Consider the following 22,709-nt stretch of genomic DNA (forward strand, 5'->3'; position numbering starts at 1 on the left):
CAATAATGCCAGTCTTTAGGGTTAAATATTTTATTTTATATTTACAGGCAATCAACATGGGGAAAATATGCAACAAGTCAACTCTGAAGAGTGTACAATGTTGAAGTATAACATATGTCAGGATATACAATGCATATAAGGCACAAGTAATATTTTCCACTATGGAAAGAAGGTTTTTTCTTCAAAGATGGAAAACTAGAAAAGACACAGATCTTAGATAAATATGCATATGGATTGTAAAAGATTTCTAGGCTGTGTCAATCATTATCTTTTCTTCAGTAAAAGATCATCAACTCTAATCTGATCCAAAGAGCAGTTTTTCTAGAATCATGTAGACCTCATTATAACATACATAATAGTCAGTTTCAAGAATAAGATCTAAACATAGTTCTAGTAGAGTAAATGTGTACAAGAATCTCCACTGAACCTCTAAAATAAGCAGGTGGACGTTAATGCTTGTCTGTGCCTGAGCTCAAAGATGAACTCCTCAAACGTGTAACCTAAAGTTCTCAAGACATCGTCCTAATTAGTTCTCTGCAGGTTTTTGCGTGTGACGGTGGTGCAGCGTTTGAGTATCTCCTGAGCATGGGGTCTGGGTGGTATCTTGGGGGTGGAGGGCATCTTGTTGAGACTAGGGTCTGATTTGCTTCCTATCATCTTGCCTTCTCCGGCACTTTGAGGGCTCAGGCTGCCAAAAGAGTCAGGCGTAGGGGTGCGACTCCGGCGTAATTGCGCTTCGCTCCCGGAGAAGCTGCTGTCGTCGCTGAACTCTTCGCTGTCGTCGCTTAGGCTGCTTTGGTGACCGTTCTCGGCAAACTCCACGCGGACTGACGGTGGAGTCAGTCGTGTTGTACGAGCATCCGGAAGCCTGCTCATTGATCGTGACATCTGCTTATCTTTAGGGTCCAGGGTGCTTCCTGGAGGTCCCAAGTTGCCCTGGGATCGGCTAAGCTCACGGCTGGAGACCTGCAGGAAATTTTCTCCAGGACGTTGAAGCTGTGCCAAGTCAAGAGTGGAGCTGGTTATCTCCCGCTTAGGAGGCATCAGGTTCATCCGTGGGTTGTTGTATGGTTGCAGGTACATAGATGGAACAAAGCCTGCCCTTCGATTGTACCTGAGCGATAGACAAAGAAAGCTCTCAATCGTTGAAGAATAATCTGGTAACATTAGAGCTTATATCAAATCATTGGGTGATCAGTTTCATTCTTTGAAATTGAACAGGGAAGAAACGTGATCTGCACAAACCGCCAAAACTAGTCTATAAAAATGAGGATGTAAAGCAAGTGCCAAGTTTGTTTCTGACAAACGAGCAGGTAAAGGTTTCCTGCCCGTTAGATAAATGCTGTGTCATCTGCTCATTTTTGTCAGTAAATGAATGGACTCTTACCTCACTATCCACCAGCCGTTGTCAGACTTCTGCAACACCTCCACCACATACCCGATCTCGACTGATAGTTCATCACTGTTCGTGGCTTTGTAACTTTTGGTGGCAACATAGAAAACACCTGACGAATGGGAAAAGTAAGATTTGGTTAAGAACAACCTGGTCAGCAAATACATTCCCGCATGGGTTTCATGTCCTGTTGCTAGATGGCCACTATCCTGCAAAGTTTAGCTCCAATCCTAATCAAACACACCTGGACCAGGAAATCAAGGTCTTCAGGATTACTAGAAACGTCAGGAATGTTGCTATTGATTTGTGCATTCACATTGATTTGCATCAACAAAGTGACCAAAATTCTTTCATTTTCAAAGTTAGTGATATAATTAGAATTAGTTTCACAAGAATGTGAAACATTCACTGTGTGTCCAAACTGGTTTTATTTCCAAATAAATGCAGCCAGAATACATTAGAAATCAACAAACCGGTACTTACTTCCAGCGTCCATCATATCAGGACCATCATCATCCATCTCAGCTCTCTGTAGATACGGAGCAGGAAACCAAGCGAGATGTTTGGCTTCATTTTCCACCAGCCACCATCCTGAGGAGACAAAGTAGGGTTAGCAAACATTGAAAGAACCTCTGACTTTGTGCTTCTGTGTAGTTTGGCAAACAATTCAAAGACCAGTTCTCACCTTTTTGGTCCTTAATGAGCACATCCACAATCTCATCCACCTCAACCTTGAAGGGCTGATTCTTGGTGTCCTTGGTCTCAAAAGTAGCTATGCAGCGGTATGCTTCGGTGACAAAGGGTTGAGTAACGTTGTTAATTCCAACATTACCGTTGCCCATAGAGGTGTCTGATGGCATGATCACGATACTGCCGAACAAAACAGAATCTTTAATTAGTTTCTATAGTTTTGAAAATTCCACAACATTTATTTTCCACTCTGCTTGCTTTTGCAGCATCTGCTTACCTGTTTTTTGCAAATTCAGAATCGAGGTCCTGGGGTTTGGGAAGCAGGAACTGGAGGAGCTCTGAGCTATGGCAGATACGGGGATCACTCTTCAACAGTTCACTGCAGTATTCATCCAGAGCCTTCAGTCTGAGCACCGACTTACTTGGGCTCCACTTTTGCATGTTCTTCTGCACTCGTGCAGCTGCAGATAGATTTTTTAAATATATTACTTCATGATAAGGGCTGCACTTACTACTCTTTTAAGGAGCAACTGCCAGAGTGTTTACCTTTAAATTTGGGAACAATCCTTCCTGACCTTTTAATGGGGTTTGAAGGAGGGAACTTCTTCTTGAGTTGTCTCTACAGTAGAAAGCATGTAGATGTTATTCTACTTATGAAAACTTATAAATTCTTGCTTCTACTTACGAATGAAGTCAATATATGTGACTTTGGACCACGAAACCAGTCTTAAGTAGCACGGGTGTATTTGTAGCAATAGCCAACAAAACATTGTAGGCGTCAAAATTATCATTTTTTCTTTTATGCCATTAGGATATTAAGTAAAGATCATCTTCCATAAAGATGCTTTGTAAATTTCCTACCGTAAATATATCAAAGCTTAATTTTTAATTAGTAATATGCATTCGAACTTCAAAGGCGATTTTCTCAATATTTAGATTTTTTTGCACCCTGGTTTTGTGGTCCAGGTACACGTTTAATAAATTATTATAAGAAATGAAGAACAGACTTACATGCAGCGTCTTGAAGTCTTCAAGCGATCTGTACACAGTGATCTCATTTTGATCTGACCAGAGTACAGTAGTCATGTATAACTGGAAAGGTAAGAATGTAATTAGATGCATTTCTTTTTTTTTAATTACATCAGCTCAGTTTACATTACGGTAGCTCGTGTTGAAATGTTTTGCGGAGCTGTTTGTAATTCCACATTATGTCATTATTACTATATTACTTATTTAGAATAATAAATTCATTCTGATAAATTAGGCTATAATATGCATTGTGTGTAAAACTGGTACACATTCATAACCATCATCAGAAATCGAATTTAAAACAAAGGTAATGTATCTTAAAATTGAATTTAAAAACAAATGCAAAATGGGTTAAAAAAAAAAAAAAGTCTTACTTTAGCAACTTCTTTCTGCATCACTCCAACAAGGTGAATAGTGACGGGATATCTTTGCTCGTCCATACTGATTAGGTTGTTCTGCGGTAGATGAGTCTGTCTGTCTGGTGTTTGACTGACTGCTCTTCTGATGCGCTCTCTCAATTTATTATGGCACCAGCTAGAGGCGGGAACAGATGCGCCAACGCTCCCGCTGCAGTTTCACAAACCGGAGAGTCCGCTCTTACATCACTGATATTCCATGAAAAACAAAACCTGGATGAAAGACCGTGTGAGTGTCACGGTTCGATCAATCGATCGTTGTATAAATAGTTTTTCTGTTTAAACGTCACTGGACGCCTGTAATGGACTGTTCTGTTGTGATTAAAAATCACTTAAAGCGGTTTGAAAACATGCCCCGCTATTGTCAACATGTGTTTGATGAACTGTAGCCTGTATTTTTTGCTTGGACAATAATCATGAATTTTTCAGTAACGATAAACGCTATTCGTTTTGAGGTTTCTGTCTAAAGATAAACTGCCTTTTATAAATAAACCACTGTAACAGCTAGTTTATCTGTAGATAACCTAGTCTACCTTATATCAAAGAACCACAGTAATTTTATTACTCTACCATGGACCCGAAAGTTTTTACTCCAGCCCCGAATGTTTTTTTTTTTGTTTGTTTGTTTGTTTGTTTTGTTTTGTTTGTTTTTTTGTTTTTTTTTTTTGTATGGCCCTATGATTTCCACGGAATTTGAGTTTGAATTTAATCAGAAGTTGGTCATTAAACTTAAATGAAGTTGCGATATGGACTCGTATCTGTAAATATTATGCCGCAAAATACTATTTAAAAATGAATCCTTCACGTTCTGCGTGTCTTGTTATGAATGAACGGCGCGGACGCTCGCAGTGATTTCAGTGTCTGCCGTTTCACTAAATGAGGACATAAATACATTGACAGCATCTCCAGAACTGCTCTGAGATTCACTTCATGAGCACTTCACTGTTTCATTTGAGTAAAACAAGTGTCAAATATACACACGGAAAGTTAAAGGTATTCACGCAACCCGTCAAGTAGTTTAATTTTGTTAATCGTTCAGTATAATGTGCGTGCCCACTACTACTTCTATTAATTTATAAAATGTATACAATTTCACGCAATATTTCTTCCACGTTTTAAATTTTAATAGTAAATCCCCTTTATTTGTCAAAAATAAAATATAATTTTCATTAAAAGATCAATTAAATTCATATTTTATACCTTCGTTTGATAACCAGAAAAATACAGAACATATCTGGTAACAATAAAACGTAAAGTGAGAAAAAATAAAACATTTTATAGGGTCCTAAACATGTCATTTTTCTTAACTTTTGATAAATTGACGGTAAATTGTATAAGATTCATGGTTTTAATTAATTCGATTTTGATTAATAAAATGTTATTTAATCATTAAAAAGAAAACAGAATTTAAAAAAAATAAAAAATAAAAATAAAACAGAGTTTGGGGGAAAAAAATAGGGCCCTATTTTTGCATGCATATATTCAATTCAGTTCAAATGTATTTGTATAGCGCTTTTCACCATACATATGGTTGCAAAGCAGCTTTACACCAAATTGACATTTTTACAATATATGTAGTAGTAGCTTGATGTACATATGGCAGAGATGTGTCGTAAAGATCAATTAATGACGTAATCAAACAGACAAAGAACGCTATAAATTAGTAGCAGAATTCGGTAGTGCTGTATGTTTATAGGGTTGGCATCATCTGAAGTCCTCTGTGGGGTTGGCATCATCTCTTCTTAAGTGTTCCACACAGTGGATCCACACTGGAGCTTGTGAATTCCTAGTTACCATGGGATGTCAATCCCATGGCAAAAACAGAGAACAAATAGGAACATAATTAGCGTATATATATTTGTTACAGTTATAAATACATTTTCAAATTTATTATTTTATTTGACATATTTTTGTAATGTTTTGTAATAATTTTGTTATAATACTTTGATATGTTTGCTATTTGCAGTGATCACCAGCCCTGGATGTTTTAAAATCCTAGAAACACCCCTGGCCCCAGATAGCACACGTTGGTCTGCAAGATGTCGGTTAAAGACCACTTGATCTGGAAAGCATCTGCTGTGTACAAACATCTGACAGACATCTGTAAGATGTCAGTTTTACATACTTTCCAAATTATAAACATCTTAAAGACATCTAATAGATGTCTCCAGGATGTATGTGTGCTGTCAGGGTAATATATAATAGCACACGCACATCACGGAGACGTCTATTTGACGTTTGCATTTACATCCGGAAAACGTATTTTTTGTTTGCTCATCTGCATTACGTCTATAGGACGTCTCCTATCAGATGTCAAATAGACGTCTATTAGATGTCGTTAAGATGTTCATGATTTAGAATGTATGTAAATATGACATCTTACAGACGTCTGTCAGATGTTTGTGCACAGCAGATGCTTTCCAGATCAAGTGATCTTTAACTGACATCTTGCAGATGTACGTGTGCTATCTGGGTGTATTTGAATGTGCTTAAACAACCATTCTGATTAGCATTACACCGTAAAAATGTTTATTTCATATATTGTTCACACAAAAATGAAGGTTTATCATTTATTCACCCTCATCCTGTTAGGAATGTTTTTATTCTGTTGAACACAAAAGAAGATATTTTGAAGAATATGGATAATATGGTAATAAAACTGCCACTGACTAGTAGCCATTGTCTTCTGTAGTATGGAAAAGAAAATACTATGTAGGTCAATGGCTACCGTCAGCTGTTTGGTTACTAACATTTTTCAGAGTATTTTCTTTTGTGTTTAAGAAAAGAAAGAAACACATACAGGCTTGGAACAGCTTCATTTTTATTTTTTATACAACTGCAAACTTTAGAAACTGCCAACAAACAGCAGCAAAGTCCTAATGTTAAAATTAAAGTTATTAACACACAACGCAATATTTTCCTCAAAAGAGTTATGATGAAAGTGGAAAGAGGAAAGTGCTTTAAATAGACATGCTTATGTTGCAATCAGCCATAGCGGGAAATGGAACTAGTGTATGCTAAAGCTAAAGATGTGGTAGTCTAGACCGGAAAGGATTAACTATTAGCATGCTTGGAAGAAAAATGAGTTAGTACTACTAATAGCACTTCACACCAAAACATGTGTCATAAAACAATGCTGACATATTCATAAACCAGTGGATGATGTGCTGATGTGCACGTAATATAGCAGTAAACTGTAGGCATTCCAGGAAATAGATTTAAAATAAAAAAAAAGATAAAGGATTCCTGTTGGGTTATAAGAAGCTTCAAGGAAGTAGACGTAGGCAGTGTTTCCTCTCACACATGTGCCCAGCCTATTTTTGAAAGTAACACCTTTGTTCATCTTAACCTGTTTAACATTGACTATAATAAACAACACTGACTGACTCACTGAAAAACCCTTCATTGCAATACCAGATGCAGATTTTACACCAGTTTTATATAACATAGGAATGTAGGTTTCTCTGCACTAACCTTAGGAATTATAAACTTCATTGCTAGTGGTATTTTGACAAATTATTGCTCATGGCTATTTGAGCAAAATCCCCAAATCTTTTCTCCCATCTCTCTCTTTTACATTTAGTCATTTAACAGACACTTTTATCCAAAGCAACTTACAAATGAGGACAATGGAAGCAATCAAATTGCCATCGCCAATTAAAGATCATGATGTACAATGAGCAATATTGTTTATTGATCGAAACAATCATTTTTTTGTTATTTCATATAGCATGAACTAATGAGAACTTTCTAAATTTATGTTCAAATTATATGAACAAATTATTAATTTGAACCAGTGTAGTTGGTTCCCATAATTGTGTGGTAAAATTATTTTCACGTTCATGTTGATACAAATAGTACTTGAAGAAAGACTATAGCGTTAAATGAAATTCTAAATAATTTATATAAACCAATACATAAAACTAATCAAATACTAAATAATAATTTAAAAAAAGTATAAACAGCTCAACCTTATACTGCCATTGCTATTTAGTTGTTGGTCTTATTATTTTTGTATTAGTTTTCATTTTAATATGAAATTTTTAATAATTGTGTTGTGTGTCTTTGTCAATTATATTAGGTTTTTTTTAATATGATAATTTTAATGAAGGTGTAGTTTTTAGTTTTGGCTTGTTTGGATTTAGTTTTAGTCCTTCAGCTTAAAAAAAAACAAACAGAAAACGAGAATAATTAGCCTTTTTTGTATATTTTATTATAATTTAATGTTTACTTTATTTTTTTAATAATAAAAATAATACAAATGTTATGGTTTTATTTTTATTGATAGTTAACAATAATAAATCTGCTTTATACAGACTGTACTTTACTTTATACAGACCATTCATATAACAGAAAAGAAAGTAGAACAAACCTTTTAGATACATACATTATAAATACAAATCATACAGTAACTGTATCTCAAAGCATCTCAAAAAATGCATTTATACAATATGTCGTGGCAACAAATTCAAGCTCATTTTATTATTATCAATAATAAAATATGAAATATATAGCCCATAAACACTGGAACCAGATGCATTTATTATTACTTTAAGAGTGTTTTTACTTTCCATCCTAATTATCCTTTTTTACTGTATTTCTCAACTCTTCTGGAAACAACCCAGAGTATCCTTGTGACGTTTAGATGGGCGTTTTCTTATAACGCACGTATAAAAGCTTTTCATTCCTTGACCGACCTGAATCTCTTTTTCTGTTTGCTGTTACACATAATACAACTATCATAAGACAAAGTGACGCTGTATCATTTAGATCTGCGTCATGATCTGAATGGTTCAAGCCATCATTGCGTATCAACTGTAAAGTCCATGCCTTGTAAAGCAGTTCAATGTGGTTAGCAGCTACAACCACAGACAACAATATCAGAGTTTCCCAAAGATATGAATATCAAACAGAGCTGGACCATTTGCGTACTTATGATTCTCTTAACAAATTCTTGTGAATTTTCACCTGTAGCTTTATCTTTTAGATCTTTGATTTGAGCAGCTTTTGAAACTGTGGCCTTGAATGTTGCAATCAAAAGGGACATTTGAAGGCACATTATTAATGAGTGTATTTTCATTTTTGATATCACGTTTCTAATGCATGATGCACAAATGGAATGTTGTGTAACCTATTCATTATTGTTACTTGACTTCTTCCTTTAAGACTGTCATTGTGAAAGGAACTGTGGACTGGCCTCTTCCCGAAGTCCATCATTTCCTGTTGTGAATCATATGGACTCGCTTTCACAGGAACTGTCAGTGTTGTTTGATTTTTGACGTTAAGTACATTGTAAAACCTGCAATTTGCAGGGAAATATTTTGTTGTTGTATTACTGTTGGCTTACCACTAACCACATGACATAATTTAGTGATAAAGGTGAAATGCTGCTTTAAATTATAGGTAATAAACATTCAGGAGCAAATTCCAAAGGACATTGTGTAAATTCACGTAAATTTAACAGTGTGGAGAAAAAAAAGAAAAAAAATTTTACAGGTGTGTTTTCTAAATACACCTCATTATCAGTGATTTTCCATAACTCTGTAGTCTGCAGATAAATATATGCACTAATTTTATCAAATCAGCATGATTTCTGAAGGATCGTGTGACACTGAAGACTGGAGTAATGAATGAAAATTCAGCTTTTCCATCACAGGAATAAATTACAAATATATTCAAATAGAAAACTGTTATTTTAAATCATAATATTTCACAATTCTAGTTTTTTGCATTTTTGCTCAAATAAATACAGCCTTGGTGAGCATATGTAAACGGTATACAGTATACTGTAATAGCAGACCCTACCTAATCCCTTCATAATTACTTTGTAATACAACATTTCTCTGCTTTGGGTTAATTATTTATACTTTATTGTGTTGACACACTGAATTACTCAAGAATAATTCTGTATGACTGGAATGTGCAGTACAACAAAACACTTGGAAATTCTATTATGATAATAAACCATGGTTTATTGAATTTATTGAAGTAAAAGTGTAGTAACTATGTTTTTTTTTTTTTTTTTTGGCGTATTAATTACCACATATTGCATAACTACAGTTTTACCACAAATACCATGGTTAAACCAATGGTTAGTGTAGCAAAACCATGGTTAATTAGTGGTTAACTATGTCTTTTTGGGTTTTATTTGTAGGAAAACCATGGTTAATTTTCGTAAGCTGTACCAATAAAGCACTGTGAATACTGGGAGTCAAACCCGTTTTCCTCACCAGTAACCATAGCAACAATGACCAAAGCAATAACAAAGATGGCGGCGTCCATAAAACCATAAAAAAAGACAGCAGCTTTTATGTTTGGCTGAAGAGCGGCGCATTTGAGCCGCGTACACGACACAAAACTGACAACAGCGGCTCCGGTAGAGACTGGATATAAAACTTTCAGATGACACGCAGCTCGTTTCTCCATCACTGTAAGTTACCGAAAAAAAACACATGAAAGCAGGCAACACATGGCAGACGCGCGTCTGTCCAGTCCTGTTCCGTTCACACAGCGCGTGTGTTCCGAGAATGCGGTTGTGAGTCCTGAAAATTTACGGGTGTGAGTTCGGTTCTAGAATGCGGTTGTCACACCCGTAAATAACCGTACTGTGGGTGAACGTAACCGTATTAAGGGCTCAAATACAGGACTGACAACTGTATTCTGCTGCTGTGTGAACGTGGCCTGTATATAGAAATAACCCCATTTCTATAACCCTGTTATAGAAACAAACAGGTAACATAACGAGGTCCTTATGTGAACAATACTCACTACTATAAACAGTACTGGTCAGGGTTAAAAATTAAGAAGGGCTTGTGGCAAAAATGACATGGAAATAAACTAAAATGCCTCATAAATTCAAGACAAAGAGGCAAAAATGCACTGTCAAACTATGTATTATGACTTTCGCGGTTAAAATAAATTGTGTCAATTCGCGGAATTACATTTAGATGAGCTCACACTGCAGCCGCAATACTATATATATATATATATATATATATATATATATATATATATATAGTGGGTACGGAAAGTATTCAGACCCCCTCAAATTTTTCACTCTTTGTTTTTCCTCATTAATGTACACACAGCACCCCATATTGACAGAAAAACACAGAATTGTTGACATTTTTGCAGATTTATTAAAAAAGAAATACTGAAATATCACATGGTCCTAAGTATTCAGACCCTTTGCTGTGACACTCATATATTTAACTCAGGTGCTGTCCATTTCTTCTGATCATCCTTGAGATGGTTCTACACCTTCATTTGAGTCCAGCTGTGTTTGATTATACTTGATTAGGAAAGCCACACACCTGTCTATATAAGACCTTACAGCTCACAGTGCATGTCAGAGCAAATGAGAATCATGAGGTCAAAGGAACTGCCTGAAGAGCTCAGAGACAGAATTGTGGCAAGGCACAGATCTGGCCAAGGTTACAAAAAAATTCACTGCACTTAAGGTTCCTAAGAGCACAGTGGGCTCCATAATCCTTAAATGGAAGACGTTTGGGACGACCAGAACCCTTCCTAGAGCTGGCCGTCCGGCCAAACTGAGCTCAGTGCAAGACACATGAAAGCCCGCATGGAGTTTGCTAAAAAACACCTGAAGGACTCCAAGATGGTGAGAAATAAGATTCTCTGGTCTGATGAGACCAAGATAGAACTTTTTGGCCTTAATTCTAAGCGGTATGTGTGGAGAAAACCAGGCACTGCTCATCACCTGTCCAATACAGTCCCAACAGTGAAGCATGGTGGTGGCAGCATCATGCTGTGGGGGTGTTTTTCAGCTGCAGGGACAGGACGACTGGTTGCAATCGAGGGAAAGATGAATGCGGCCAAGTACAGGGATATCCTGGACGAAAACCTTCTCCAGAGTGCTCAGGGCCTCAGACTGGGCCGAAGGTTTACCTTCCAACAAGACAATGACCCTAAGCACCCAGCTAAAATAACGAAGGAGTGGCTTCACAACAACTCCGTGACTGTTCTTGAATGGCCCAGCCAGAGCCCTGACTTAAACCCAATTGGGCATCTCTGGAGAGACCTAAAAATGGCTGTCCACCAACGTTTACCATCCAACCTGACAGAACTGGAGAGGATCTGCAAGGAGGAATGGCAGAGGATCCCCAAATCCAAGTGTGAAAAACTTGTTGCATCTTTCCCAAAAAGACTCATGGCTGTATTAGATCAAAAGGGTGCTTCTACTAAATACTGAGCAAAGGGTCTGAATACTTAGGACCATGTGATATTTCAGTTTTTCTTTTTTAATAAATCCGGAAAAATGTCAACAATTTTGTGTTTTTTCTGTCAATATGGGGTGCTGTGTGTACATTAATGAGGAAAAAAAATGAACTTAAATGATTTTAGCAAATGGCTGCAATATAACAAACAGTGAAAAATTTAAGGGGGTCTGAATACTTTCCGTACCCACTGTATATTGAGCATTATAACCAATCAAATACGTTTCTGTTGTATTTAGGTATGTATTGACCAATCAGAGGCGCTTAGATTAGTCAGCGCTGAAAACGCCGGAGCTGTTAAATGAGTGCGCAAATTCCCTAAAAAAACACAATGAAGATACGACGTAAATAAAATATTAATTTCGTAGCTTCATTGATTATAACGGGAGTTTTTGCATAACTTGTGCTAGACTAGGCTAACATCATGGACCGACATGTTTTTCTGTAAAGCCAGAATGTGACGTTCCCAAAATGAAACAAAAACGTTTTCTCATTATTACAATAATGTTTTTTGTCTTAATATGGCAGCCATATGAGCTTCATGTATAATTTTTAAATGTTAATCGATTGTTATTGACATGAGTTTAAAATATGATCGTGTAAATGTAAGTATTTGACATTCAAGAAAACATAGTATGAAGATTACAGTAATAAGGTGATTATAAAAATTGCCCTCACGAATGTAAAACTGCCCCTGGAAATCAATTCCAGGGGGCAAATATTGCCCCTTAATGGTAAAGTTAAAGTATATGGTATAGTATACAGTAGTCAACATTTGAAGTGGATCAAAACCTTTCATCAAAGTTGTCCTATAACCAAAACAAAACCCATTCTTGTCTTAGGACAACTTTTTTGATCCACTTCAAATGTTGACTACTGTACATCACAGGCTATGTACTAAAGAGATGATACTGCGCCATCTAGTGGTTGATAGTGTTGCTTACATCTCTTTATGTCTATTACATTATGATAGTAGCTCACTTTCATTTCACTTTCCTTCTGCTGTTTGCATCAAACCTACAAAAAAGTCAATCCATGTCCTGAACTCACACAGAAAAAAAAACAACAACTCCTCACATCCGGATCAATAGACTCTTTATTTTCTTATCCTTTTGTGCCAATAAAAAGATCACTCGCGATTGCAGAGAATGAAATAATTTGTGTACACCACAAACAGCCCTATTATGTACATCCCCTCTTCCTGTACTGTAACAGCATGTGCAGTGGCCTTTCATATGCTTAGCATTTCTTTAAATAAATCTTGACCTTCAGGCAGCAAATTGTTAGGTGCAGCAAACAAACATCCCACATCTTCATAAACACTTATCTAAACCACATTTCTGCTTTTGTTAACAACAACAAAAGAGCTCAAACAGGAAAAGTCGTCCAGTTTACACATATTTGCAAAACATGTCAATTATTGAGTGTGTTTTAGGCATTTTGTGCATTATTAGGCCATGGGATGAGCCAAAATAAGGAATTTTCTTTCATATCGTCTTATTTCGTATGTACAAAATGTCATTAGGACATCTCAACATTGCTAGGTTGAAATGTAGCATGAACCTGTTGTTAAACACTCATTAGTCTACAATTAAAAAAGGAGGTTTTGGCGGATGAGGTACAGCAGTCTTTCATTTCAAACGCCTGTTCGTAACACTCACATTCTTATAAGTCTTTCTGTCTGTACAGAGCTTAAACTAATGATTATAAAAGTGGTTTATAGACAAATCTCTGACTTTTAAGGCAAAGGGTTTGACTAAAGCTTAAATGGACACATCTGGGTTTTGTTTCATAAATGTCTCCCAAACTTTCAGCACCTCGCGAGAGGTTCGCAAAGCCTCAGCCGTCACATTTTGTGCGTCGTTAGACTGTAAGAGATGTAGATCGCCAGAGCTGCCGGAGCATCAGATCACGGCCGTCAAAAATGGCGCCTCGAGGCTGATGGGTAGTTTAAAATAACAGTGTTGTCCACCATCTGGACTGTTTTCTTTGTAAAATCTTCCTGAGCCCTCCATTAAAAACACTTGCTTATTCATCATGACATCTTCGGCAAGGGCTGAAAGCAACGTCGCGCTTCTGCTGCCTTGCGTTCCGACACGCCGCGTGACATTGGTGCGAATACCAATCAATACTCTCTGAGCTGTCAATATTAAAGTGAACAAGTGAGAAGTGATTATTCTCAAACCTAAGAGACTTGTATGGAAGCCTGTTTCCACCTCTGAATAAGTACTGAAAAAAAAACAAAAAAAAGTTGCAACTTAAATCACAATTCCGATTTCTCTCAGTTCCAACTTTATATCTCAAAATTCCTAGATAACTATCTCTCTATTTTCTCAGAGAAAAAAAGGCAAAATTGACGTTAATTTGAGAGAAATAAAAAGTCAGAATTATGAGATATAAATTTTAAATGTATACAAAAAAGTCAGAATTGCTAGATGTTAAATGGGGAATTCTGGGAATAAAGTCAGAATAGTCAGACGTAGACTCGGGTTTAAAAAAAAAAAAAAAAAGTTAGAATAGTGAGATGTTAACTCATGATTCCAGGAAAAAGTCAGAATTGCAAGACATAAAAGTGAAATTCCAAGGAAAAAATTCAGAATTGTGAGATGGGGAATTCAGAGTTAACATCTTGCAATTCTGACTTTTTTCCTTGGAATTTCACATTTATGTCTTGGAATTCTGACGTTTTCTTTTCTTGAAATTCTGATACAAAAAGGCCAAGTTATGAGACACAAATTTGAAAATATAAGGGAAAATGTTAACTCTGAATTCCAATGGGGAAAAAAAGAAGTATACAAGATTTAAACTTGCAAATTCCCAGGAAAAAGGTCACAATTGTGAGATGTTAACTCCAAATTCCGGAAAAGAAAAAGTCAGAACTGCAAGATATAAATGTGAAATTCCAAGGAAAAAAGTCAGAATTGTGAGATACAGATTCGGAATTACAAGAAAAAAAAGTCAAAATTCCGAGATTTGGAAGATTCAGAGAAGATTCTCACAATTCTGACTTTTTTCCTTGGAATTTCACATTTATGTCTTGGAATTCTGACTTTTTCTTTTCTAGAATTCTGAGATGTAAATTTGAAATCACGACAAACAACAACAAAAAAAACTAAGTTATGAGATATAAACTTGAAATTCTAAGGAAAAATATCAGAATTGCAAAATGATAACTTGGAATTCTGAGTCAAAATTGAGATGTTAACTCAGAATTCGGGGAAAGAAAAAGTCAGAATTGCGAGACATAAAAATTCCAAGGAAAAATGCAGAATTGTGAGATTGGGAATTCAGAGATAACATCTTGCAACTCTGACTTTTTTTCCCTTGGAATTTCACATCTATGTCTTGAAATTCTAACCTTTTCTTTTCCTGGATTTCTGTGATGTAAATTTGAAAAAAAAAAATAAATAAATAAAAAAAATAAATAAAAATAATAATTATATATATATATATATATATATATATATATATATATATATATATATATATATATATATATATATATTAGATAGAAACTTGAAAATCTAAGGATCTAAAAACAAAAATCTAAAAAAAATAAAATAATAATAATATATCACAAGACATTAACTCTGAATTCCAAGAAAAAAGTAAAAACTGCGAGATTTAAACCTGCAAATTCCCAGAAAAATAGTCACAATTGTGAGATGTTAACTATAAATTCCAGAAAAGAAAAAGACAGAACTGTGAGACATAACTGTAAAATTCTGAAACTGCGAGATTCTGAATTCAGAGTTACCATTAATTCTGACTTTTTTCCTTAGAATTTCACATTTATGTCTTGGAATTCTGACTTCTTTTCCTGAAATTCTGAGATAAAAAAGTCAGTTATGAGATATTAACCTGAAAATTTAAGGAAAAAAAAAAAAAACAGAATCGCAAGATGTTAACTTTGAATTCCGAGAAAAAAATAGAAAAGAAAAAATTGTGAGATTTAAATTTGCTAATTCCCGGGAAAAAGGTCAGAATTGTGAAACGTTAACCAAACATTACGAGATATAAACTTAGAACTGCCATAAATAAATTAAGAATTGTGTAATAATGTCACAATTACTTTTACGTTCATATTGCATGGTGAAAAACAGGCTTCCATATACTTGAGATTCTTATAAGCTGAGATTTTTCAGGTTGCATAGCAAAACAAGGAGCGTAAAACTACCGACAGATTTTTTTTTTCCCCCAAAAATCAGAAAAAAAAAAAAAAATGTTTCATCCAAAGCAGCTTTACAAATAGCTTTACCACTATGGGATAATATATATACCTCTTTCCAAAACACCAGACTCCACTTCATTTCATCATAAAAAATATATCACACATAGAAGCGAAGGACCCAGCTGTTATATATGAGACTTTTGATGATACACCTTACGTTAATAAAAAACAACGTCTGAGGGCCAAGCAAGCCACAGACAATAGCAACTCTCCATATCCATAGTATCGCACACTGAATTTTTGATACGTCTTCAAAAGACGTCCCAGTGCCTGCATACACCGTCCCGCTCACAGTCTTTTCATACAGAATGATTAAAAAATAAATTAAAACAAATTTTCAAAACTTCTAGATTGGCCATGCTGTTTTATCAAATTACAAGGCGAAAAATGAAGAAAAATGAAGAAAATATCACCATTGGCTCTTCCATCCAGGGCAAAGAAAAACTGTGATTTTAATCCCCAAACCTGAAGGATAAAAATAGTTTTCTAAGACGATCGGAGGACAGAAGCGTTAAAAACTCAGAAACATAAAAGGAAAACCAAAACGCTAACACTGCTGCGAATCCCCGAATTCCAGTCGCTTGATCGGCCTGTGTAGTCAGTCTCCTGAAAGAGTTCTCCATCATCTGTACCTCCGTTTTATGCTTTCATTGAGGGGAGAGGACAGCCGAGTCCTGGGCGTAATCATTAGACAGTTCCTCCCTTTCTCTCATGTCCATTTCCTCTGTCCGATGTAGATTCACCTCTTGCTGTGACACGAGGACTCCAGTGTCACCGGAACTCGTAGATGGGTGCGCTGTGTTCTGGGACGTGTGTGAGGTTCAAAGACTGATACCTGATTGGAATAGGATTAAAATTGGGTTCTTGTGTTGATATGTTGAGTATTTATAATTTAATACACATTTATAAAATTATATACCATTCAGAGCTTCTGTGATAGTAGTAACCCTCTATGGTGGCTGTTGACTTCTGGAAACAGATGTAGTAGAAGCCAGCGAAGGAAGCACCGCTGATGTCTTTGATTGTGTGATCTGGAACTAAGAACTGCTCCTGTAACAAACACACACAACATTTTATTTGATTATTTACATGATTTGTACACTACCAAAAGTCTTTTACAGAAGTCTCTTCTGCTCACCAAGCCTGCATTTATTTGATCCAAAGAACAGCACAAACCACAATTTTGAGATATTTTTATTATTTAAAATAACCGTTTTGTATTTGAATATATTTTAAAATGTCATTTATTCCTGTGATTTCAAAGCACATTATTCTTCAGAAATTATTCTAATATTCTGATTTGCTGCTCAAAAAACATTTATTATTATTTTTGTTGAAAACAGCTAAGAGATTTTTTTCAGGTTTCAGTTCAGAAGAACAGCATTTATCCGAAATAAAAATGTTTTGTAACATTATAATTGTCTTTATCATTAAAATAAAAAATAAAATAAACAAAGCTTTTTATTTCAGATAAATGCAGATCTTTGGATCTTTCTATTCATCAGAGAATCCTGAAAAAAAACAATGTACTCAACTGTTTTAAATATTGACATTAATAATAATAAAAATATATTTTTTGAACAGCAAATCAGCATATTAGAATGATTTCTGAAGGATCATGTGACACTGAAGACAGGAGTAATGATGCTGAAAATGTAGATTTGATCACAGGAATAAATTACATTTTAAAACATATTCAAATAGAAAGCAGTTATTTTAAATAGTAAACACATTTCAAATTTTATTGTTAGTGCTGTATTTTGGATCAAATAAAAGCAGGCTTGGTGAGCAGAAGAGACTTGTTTAAAAACATTAAAAAAATCTTTGACTGGTAGTATATATGTATGTGTGTGTGTGTGTGTGTGTGTGTACATATATATATATATATATATATATATATATATAGCAAAAACAGTGATATTGAGAAATATACCATTTTAATTGACTGTTTTCTATTTAAATATATGTTAAAATGTAATTTATTCCTGTGATGCAAAGCTGAATTTTCATCATCATTACTATAGTCTTCAGTATCCTATCGTCAGGTATCATATCATTCTGATATGATGATTTGCTGCTCATTAAACATTTCTTATATAGGGCCCTATGAAATCGGTTTTATTTTTTCCAAAAAAAATTTCAGTTTTAATTGTTCTGGATTCCATTTTTTCCATTTTACTTTTTCTGGCCTCTTTTTTTTTTTTAATTGTTAAATTACATTTTATTAATCAAAAAGCAAGTCTGATTAAATAAATTATTAAACATACAATTTAACAATTTTTTAAAAGGTTGAATATTTTCCTCACCTTCTGTTTTATTGTTACCAAATTCTGTTTAAGCATGTCTAATTATCTGAATGTATTAAAAAACTAATAATTTATTAAAGTTTATTTTAACAATATTTCATTTTTTTTCTGGTTATAAAATGAAGGCATAAAATATTCATTTAATTTATATTTTAATCTAATGAAAAATGAAACAAAACAAATTTGTTTGCCAAACAAAGTTACTATTAACAAAACAAAGTTACTATTAAAATTAAAACATGAAAGAAATATTGTGTGATTACTCCTTAATAAAATAAAGTTGTAACAATTTTAGTAATAATAGTAGTAGTAGTATAACGTAGCTACATTTTACTAAACAATAGTAATGTATGTCTTAAAGTTAAACCGAACTTTTATTTTGACGGGTTGCTGTGAATACCTTTACATTTCTGTGTGTATATGACATGACGATAGTTTTTCTCAAAAGAAACAGTAAAATGCTCATGAAGAAACTTCAGAGCAGTTCTGGAAATGTTCATGTATTTATGTCCTCATTTGGCACAGACACTGAAATCACAGCGGGGGTCACGCGCACTTCAGTCTGTGTGTAGTAAATGAAGCCGCACGTCTGCATCATTCACACACAAGGAGACATGCAGAACATGAATGATTAATATTTAAATAGTCTCTTTGCTTAATATTTAGAGATATTAGTCGTGATTTGATTTAAGTGTAATGACCTAGTTTTGATTGATTCATCCAAACATTCCGCATTATACAGTACATTCCGTTTTTATGACTGGATTCGATTCCATCCGGTTTTCCGCATCACGGAAATCATAGCGCTCTACTTATAATTATCAGTAATGAAAACAGTTGTGCTGCTTAATATTGCTCCACAATACATTTTCAGGATTAACTGATGAATAGAAAGTTCAAAAGAACAGCATTTATTTGAAATAGACATCTTTTGTAACACTATAAATGCCTTTACTATCACTTTTGATCAATTTCATGCATCCTTGCTGAATAAAAGTATTCATTCATACTGAGCCCAAACATCTGAACATTATTGCATATGGTTTTATTCATTAAATATTGCATACCTTCCACCGCATGAAGACGTAGTCACTATTCTTTAGTTCTTCATAGTCAAAATCATCTGAATTAAAGCTTTTTGCGTACTGGTAAAATGCTTGAAACTTCCCCTGGGAAGAGAAAAGAGAAAAACATATTTAGCAGATCGGTTTCTACTATGCATCACGCTTGAGTCATGATGCATAATGATTCATAATCATGATTTGTTCAGAACATTATGCACACACTGAATCACGGCTATTTATTACCCAGTGTTTTCGGTCGACATCCTCATCCGCGTCCCATTTCCTGGTTAAAAAAGGCCGTTTCTTGCTTATGATCTCCCCTGCAAAGAATGTAGTAAGCGTGGGATATTCCTATAAAGAAGAACAGAGCAGGATGAGTAACGATTTCCCTTCAAGTCAGCTTTGTTGTGGTCTGATATAAATTTCTGATACAGCAACACTAATTATTCTAGAAAAATAAGGTTAAAGAAGATCAAATCAAAGCACAATACTGTCAATGCACTTTTTATTTTGCCAATAGGTTTTCTAAAGAGCATGTCATTCGTTTTATGATACTTCCTTGTCTCATGACGTTTTGATGTTTTAATAACTGCTTTTATAAACTTACTTCTTATATAAACTTAAGTATAGCATTAAAGTTGTTAAGTCCAATTAATTTCTCTTAATCAGTTCAAAGTGTCAGTGGTTTAATTGCATCATCTCCCAAAAATGTTTAATGCAGTACTCATGTAGTATTTTTATATATTAGAATGCTTTAATAAAAATATACACTACTACCAGTCTACAAGAAGTCTCTTCTGCTCACCAAGCCTGCATTTATTTGATCTAAAGTACATTTTTACAATTTAAAATAACGGCTTTCTATTTGAATATATTTTAAAATGAAATTTATTCCTGTGATTTCAAAGCTGAATTTTCAGCATCATTACTCCAGTCACATGATCCTTCAGAAATCATTCTAATATTATAATCTGCTGTTCAAAAAACATGTATTATTATTATTATTATTATTATCAATATTTAAAACAGAGTACATTTATTTTCGGGATTCTTTGATGAATAGAAAAATCCAAAGATCGGCACTTATCTGAAATAAAAAAGTGATGACAAAGACATTTATAATGTTACAAAAGGTTTCTAATTCAGATAAATGCTGTTCTTCTGAACTTTCTATTCATTAACGAAACCTGAAAAAAAATTCTACTCAGTTGTTTTCAACATAATAATAATAATAATAATAATAATAATAAATGTTTTTGAACAGCAAATCAAAATATTAGAATGATTTCTGAAGGATCATGTGGCTGGAGTAACAATGCTAAAAAATTCAGCTTTGATATCACAGGAATAAATTATATTTTAAAATGTATTCAAATAGGAAACGGTAATTTTAAATAGTAAAAATATTTCAACATTTTTGCTGTACTTTGGATCAAATAAACGCAGGCTTGTTGAGTAGAAGAGACTTCTTTAAAAAACATAAAAAAAATCTTACTGTTCAAAAACTTTTGACTGGTAGTGTACAAAAGTTTTTTTCTTTTGTTATAAAAAGAAACTGCTACTTTTAATCAGCAAGGATATGTTAAATTGATCAAAAGTGACAATAAAGACATTTATAATGTTACAAAAGATTTCGTTGTTCCTTCGAACTTTCTACTAATTTAATAAAATTGTATAAATGTGTCCAAAAAATAAATAATTAATTAATTAAGCGGCACAACAGTTTTCAACATTTGAGTACTAAATCAGTCACCAAATAAATCAAAATAGGAGTAATGGCAATTCAGCTTTACCATCAAGTAATAAATTGCATTTTAAAATATATTCAAAAAAAATAAATAAATAAAAATTTTTAAACTGCAATAATATTTTACAATATTACCGACAATTTACAAGAAAATTATTAAATATTCTCTGAACTCGTTTAGTGAAAACAATAGAAAACAAACATTCTTTGATTATTTTTAACAAAAGATTACTTATTTAAACTACCTTACAATCAGTTTTAAAGAAATGACATAAAACTGTCATATCTGTTTTATATTTCCTTTTACGCACTATAACTAAACTTCAGATCAACAAATCAGTGTATTCTGCTTTTTACAGTGAATTCAGGCTTTTATATCTTGATGAAATCACTGTGTGAGGACAGCAGAACTTTAAAGACCCGAGTCCAAACACATTGTAACTCATTGTGCTCCAAGAGAAGACCAGAAGACCACAAAAGCAGAAACTCCATTCAGACAAACAAGAGTTGCTGCCCCGTCATAAACTGACCACCAGCTACTAAAAAAACCCATATCACAGATTTAGTAAACAGATCACAGAGTGATTACATCACTACAAATGCAGTCACACTGACCACAAATCTGTCTCACCTCTGTCAGACCTTTGATCTTGAGGTATCCACACAGGTACGAGTCCTCCATGGTCACATGCTGTGGGTCCAAAGCAAAGCTTGTTAATAAAATCACTAATGAATAGATCTGGAAATGTGGCTCAGTGCAATAACACTCAATACAAGTATTTTAAAGTGCTAACCTGGCCTCAAACATGAAGATATGATACTCAGACTACCCCATTTGACATAACTGATCTACACTGACTGTATCCACAGATTCACTGACACAATATTAGAAATAGAAACGCGTTTCACACATAAACATTACACGCACATACTTAAACTACATAGACAGCTTTTTTGGAGTCAAAACTACCTATTAGACTGTCTGTTTACAAACAAACAACATTTGACTGCTAACAACATAGCTGCCTACCTAGACAGCACCGGACAGCACAGTCATTTGATTCGCAGGTGCGCTAAAACCCAAAATGCTGCCTAGCTAGGGAGCTCACTCGTTGCTAAGCATACGTGTTTACCTGCAGAACCACCTCGACGTCGTACGAGTTTCCTTTGCTCTTCTGGTAGCCGCGGAACTGGGAGCCGCTGTAGAGTAGAGAGGTGTTGACGCCGGGCTGATGGGTATTGATCGGCGGGGGCGGAACGAGAGAGGCCGAGGCCATGCAGGCCAGCGACGAGCCCTGACAGCAGTCGGTACGGACCGGCATGTTTGATCGCTTCTGCGGGGCTCTCCCCGAGCACAACCAGCTGAGCGACGCTTATCGGACTCGCTAGAACAGGAGAAAACGCGACACTGACAGCGCGATGCGTAAGTTTCGGAGTTTCTCCCGCAGGACGCGCGGATACGTCCCTTCTGAGCAGAGTGAAGGCGCTCAACGCCGAGTCATGTGACGCAGCATGCTGTTCATTGATTGGATGACGGACATTGAGTAACAATGACGCTGAATGCTCATTGGCTGCTTTGGGAAAAGCATGATGGGA

At 34.9% G+C, this 22,709-nt stretch overlaps 2 protein-coding genes across 2 annotated transcripts; both read right to left on the minus strand.

Moving 5' to 3' along the window:
• Nucleotides 1–26: 26 nt before the first annotated feature.
• noxo1a (NADPH oxidase organizer 1a) lies at nucleotides 27–3,606 on the minus strand. Its single transcript, XM_051106424.1, has 8 exons — nucleotides 3,487–3,606; nucleotides 3,095–3,175; nucleotides 2,630–2,702; nucleotides 2,361–2,544; nucleotides 2,079–2,263; nucleotides 1,877–1,984; nucleotides 1,388–1,505; nucleotides 27–1,114 (listed from the first exon to the last, which is right to left on the minus strand). The coding sequence occupies exons 1-8, from the start codon at nucleotides 3,550–3,552 to the stop codon at nucleotides 523–525; spliced, it is 1,407 nt and encodes a 468-aa protein (XP_050962381.1). The 5' UTR covers nucleotides 3,553–3,606; the 3' UTR covers nucleotides 27–522.
• A 10,649-nt stretch (nucleotides 3,607–14,255) lies between these two features.
• Nucleotides 14,256–22,625, minus strand: gid4 (GID complex subunit 4 homolog). The gene is made up of 6 exons (XM_051106425.1): nucleotides 22,247–22,625; nucleotides 21,745–21,804; nucleotides 19,610–19,717; nucleotides 19,370–19,471; nucleotides 16,916–17,046; nucleotides 14,256–16,831 (listed from the first exon to the last, which is right to left on the minus strand). Exons 1-6 carry the CDS (start codon nucleotides 22,433–22,435, stop codon nucleotides 16,768–16,770), a joined length of 654 nt encoding a protein of 217 aa, XP_050962382.1. The 5' UTR covers nucleotides 22,436–22,625; the 3' UTR covers nucleotides 14,256–16,767.
• Between the last annotated feature and the right edge of the window lie 84 nt (nucleotides 22,626–22,709).

The sequence above is a fragment of the Labeo rohita genome, chromosome 3 (genome assembly GCF_022985175.1).
Source record: "Labeo rohita strain BAU-BD-2019 chromosome 3, IGBB_LRoh.1.0, whole genome shotgun sequence".
Lineage (NCBI taxonomy): Eukaryota > Metazoa > Chordata > Actinopteri > Cypriniformes > Cyprinidae > Labeo > Labeo rohita.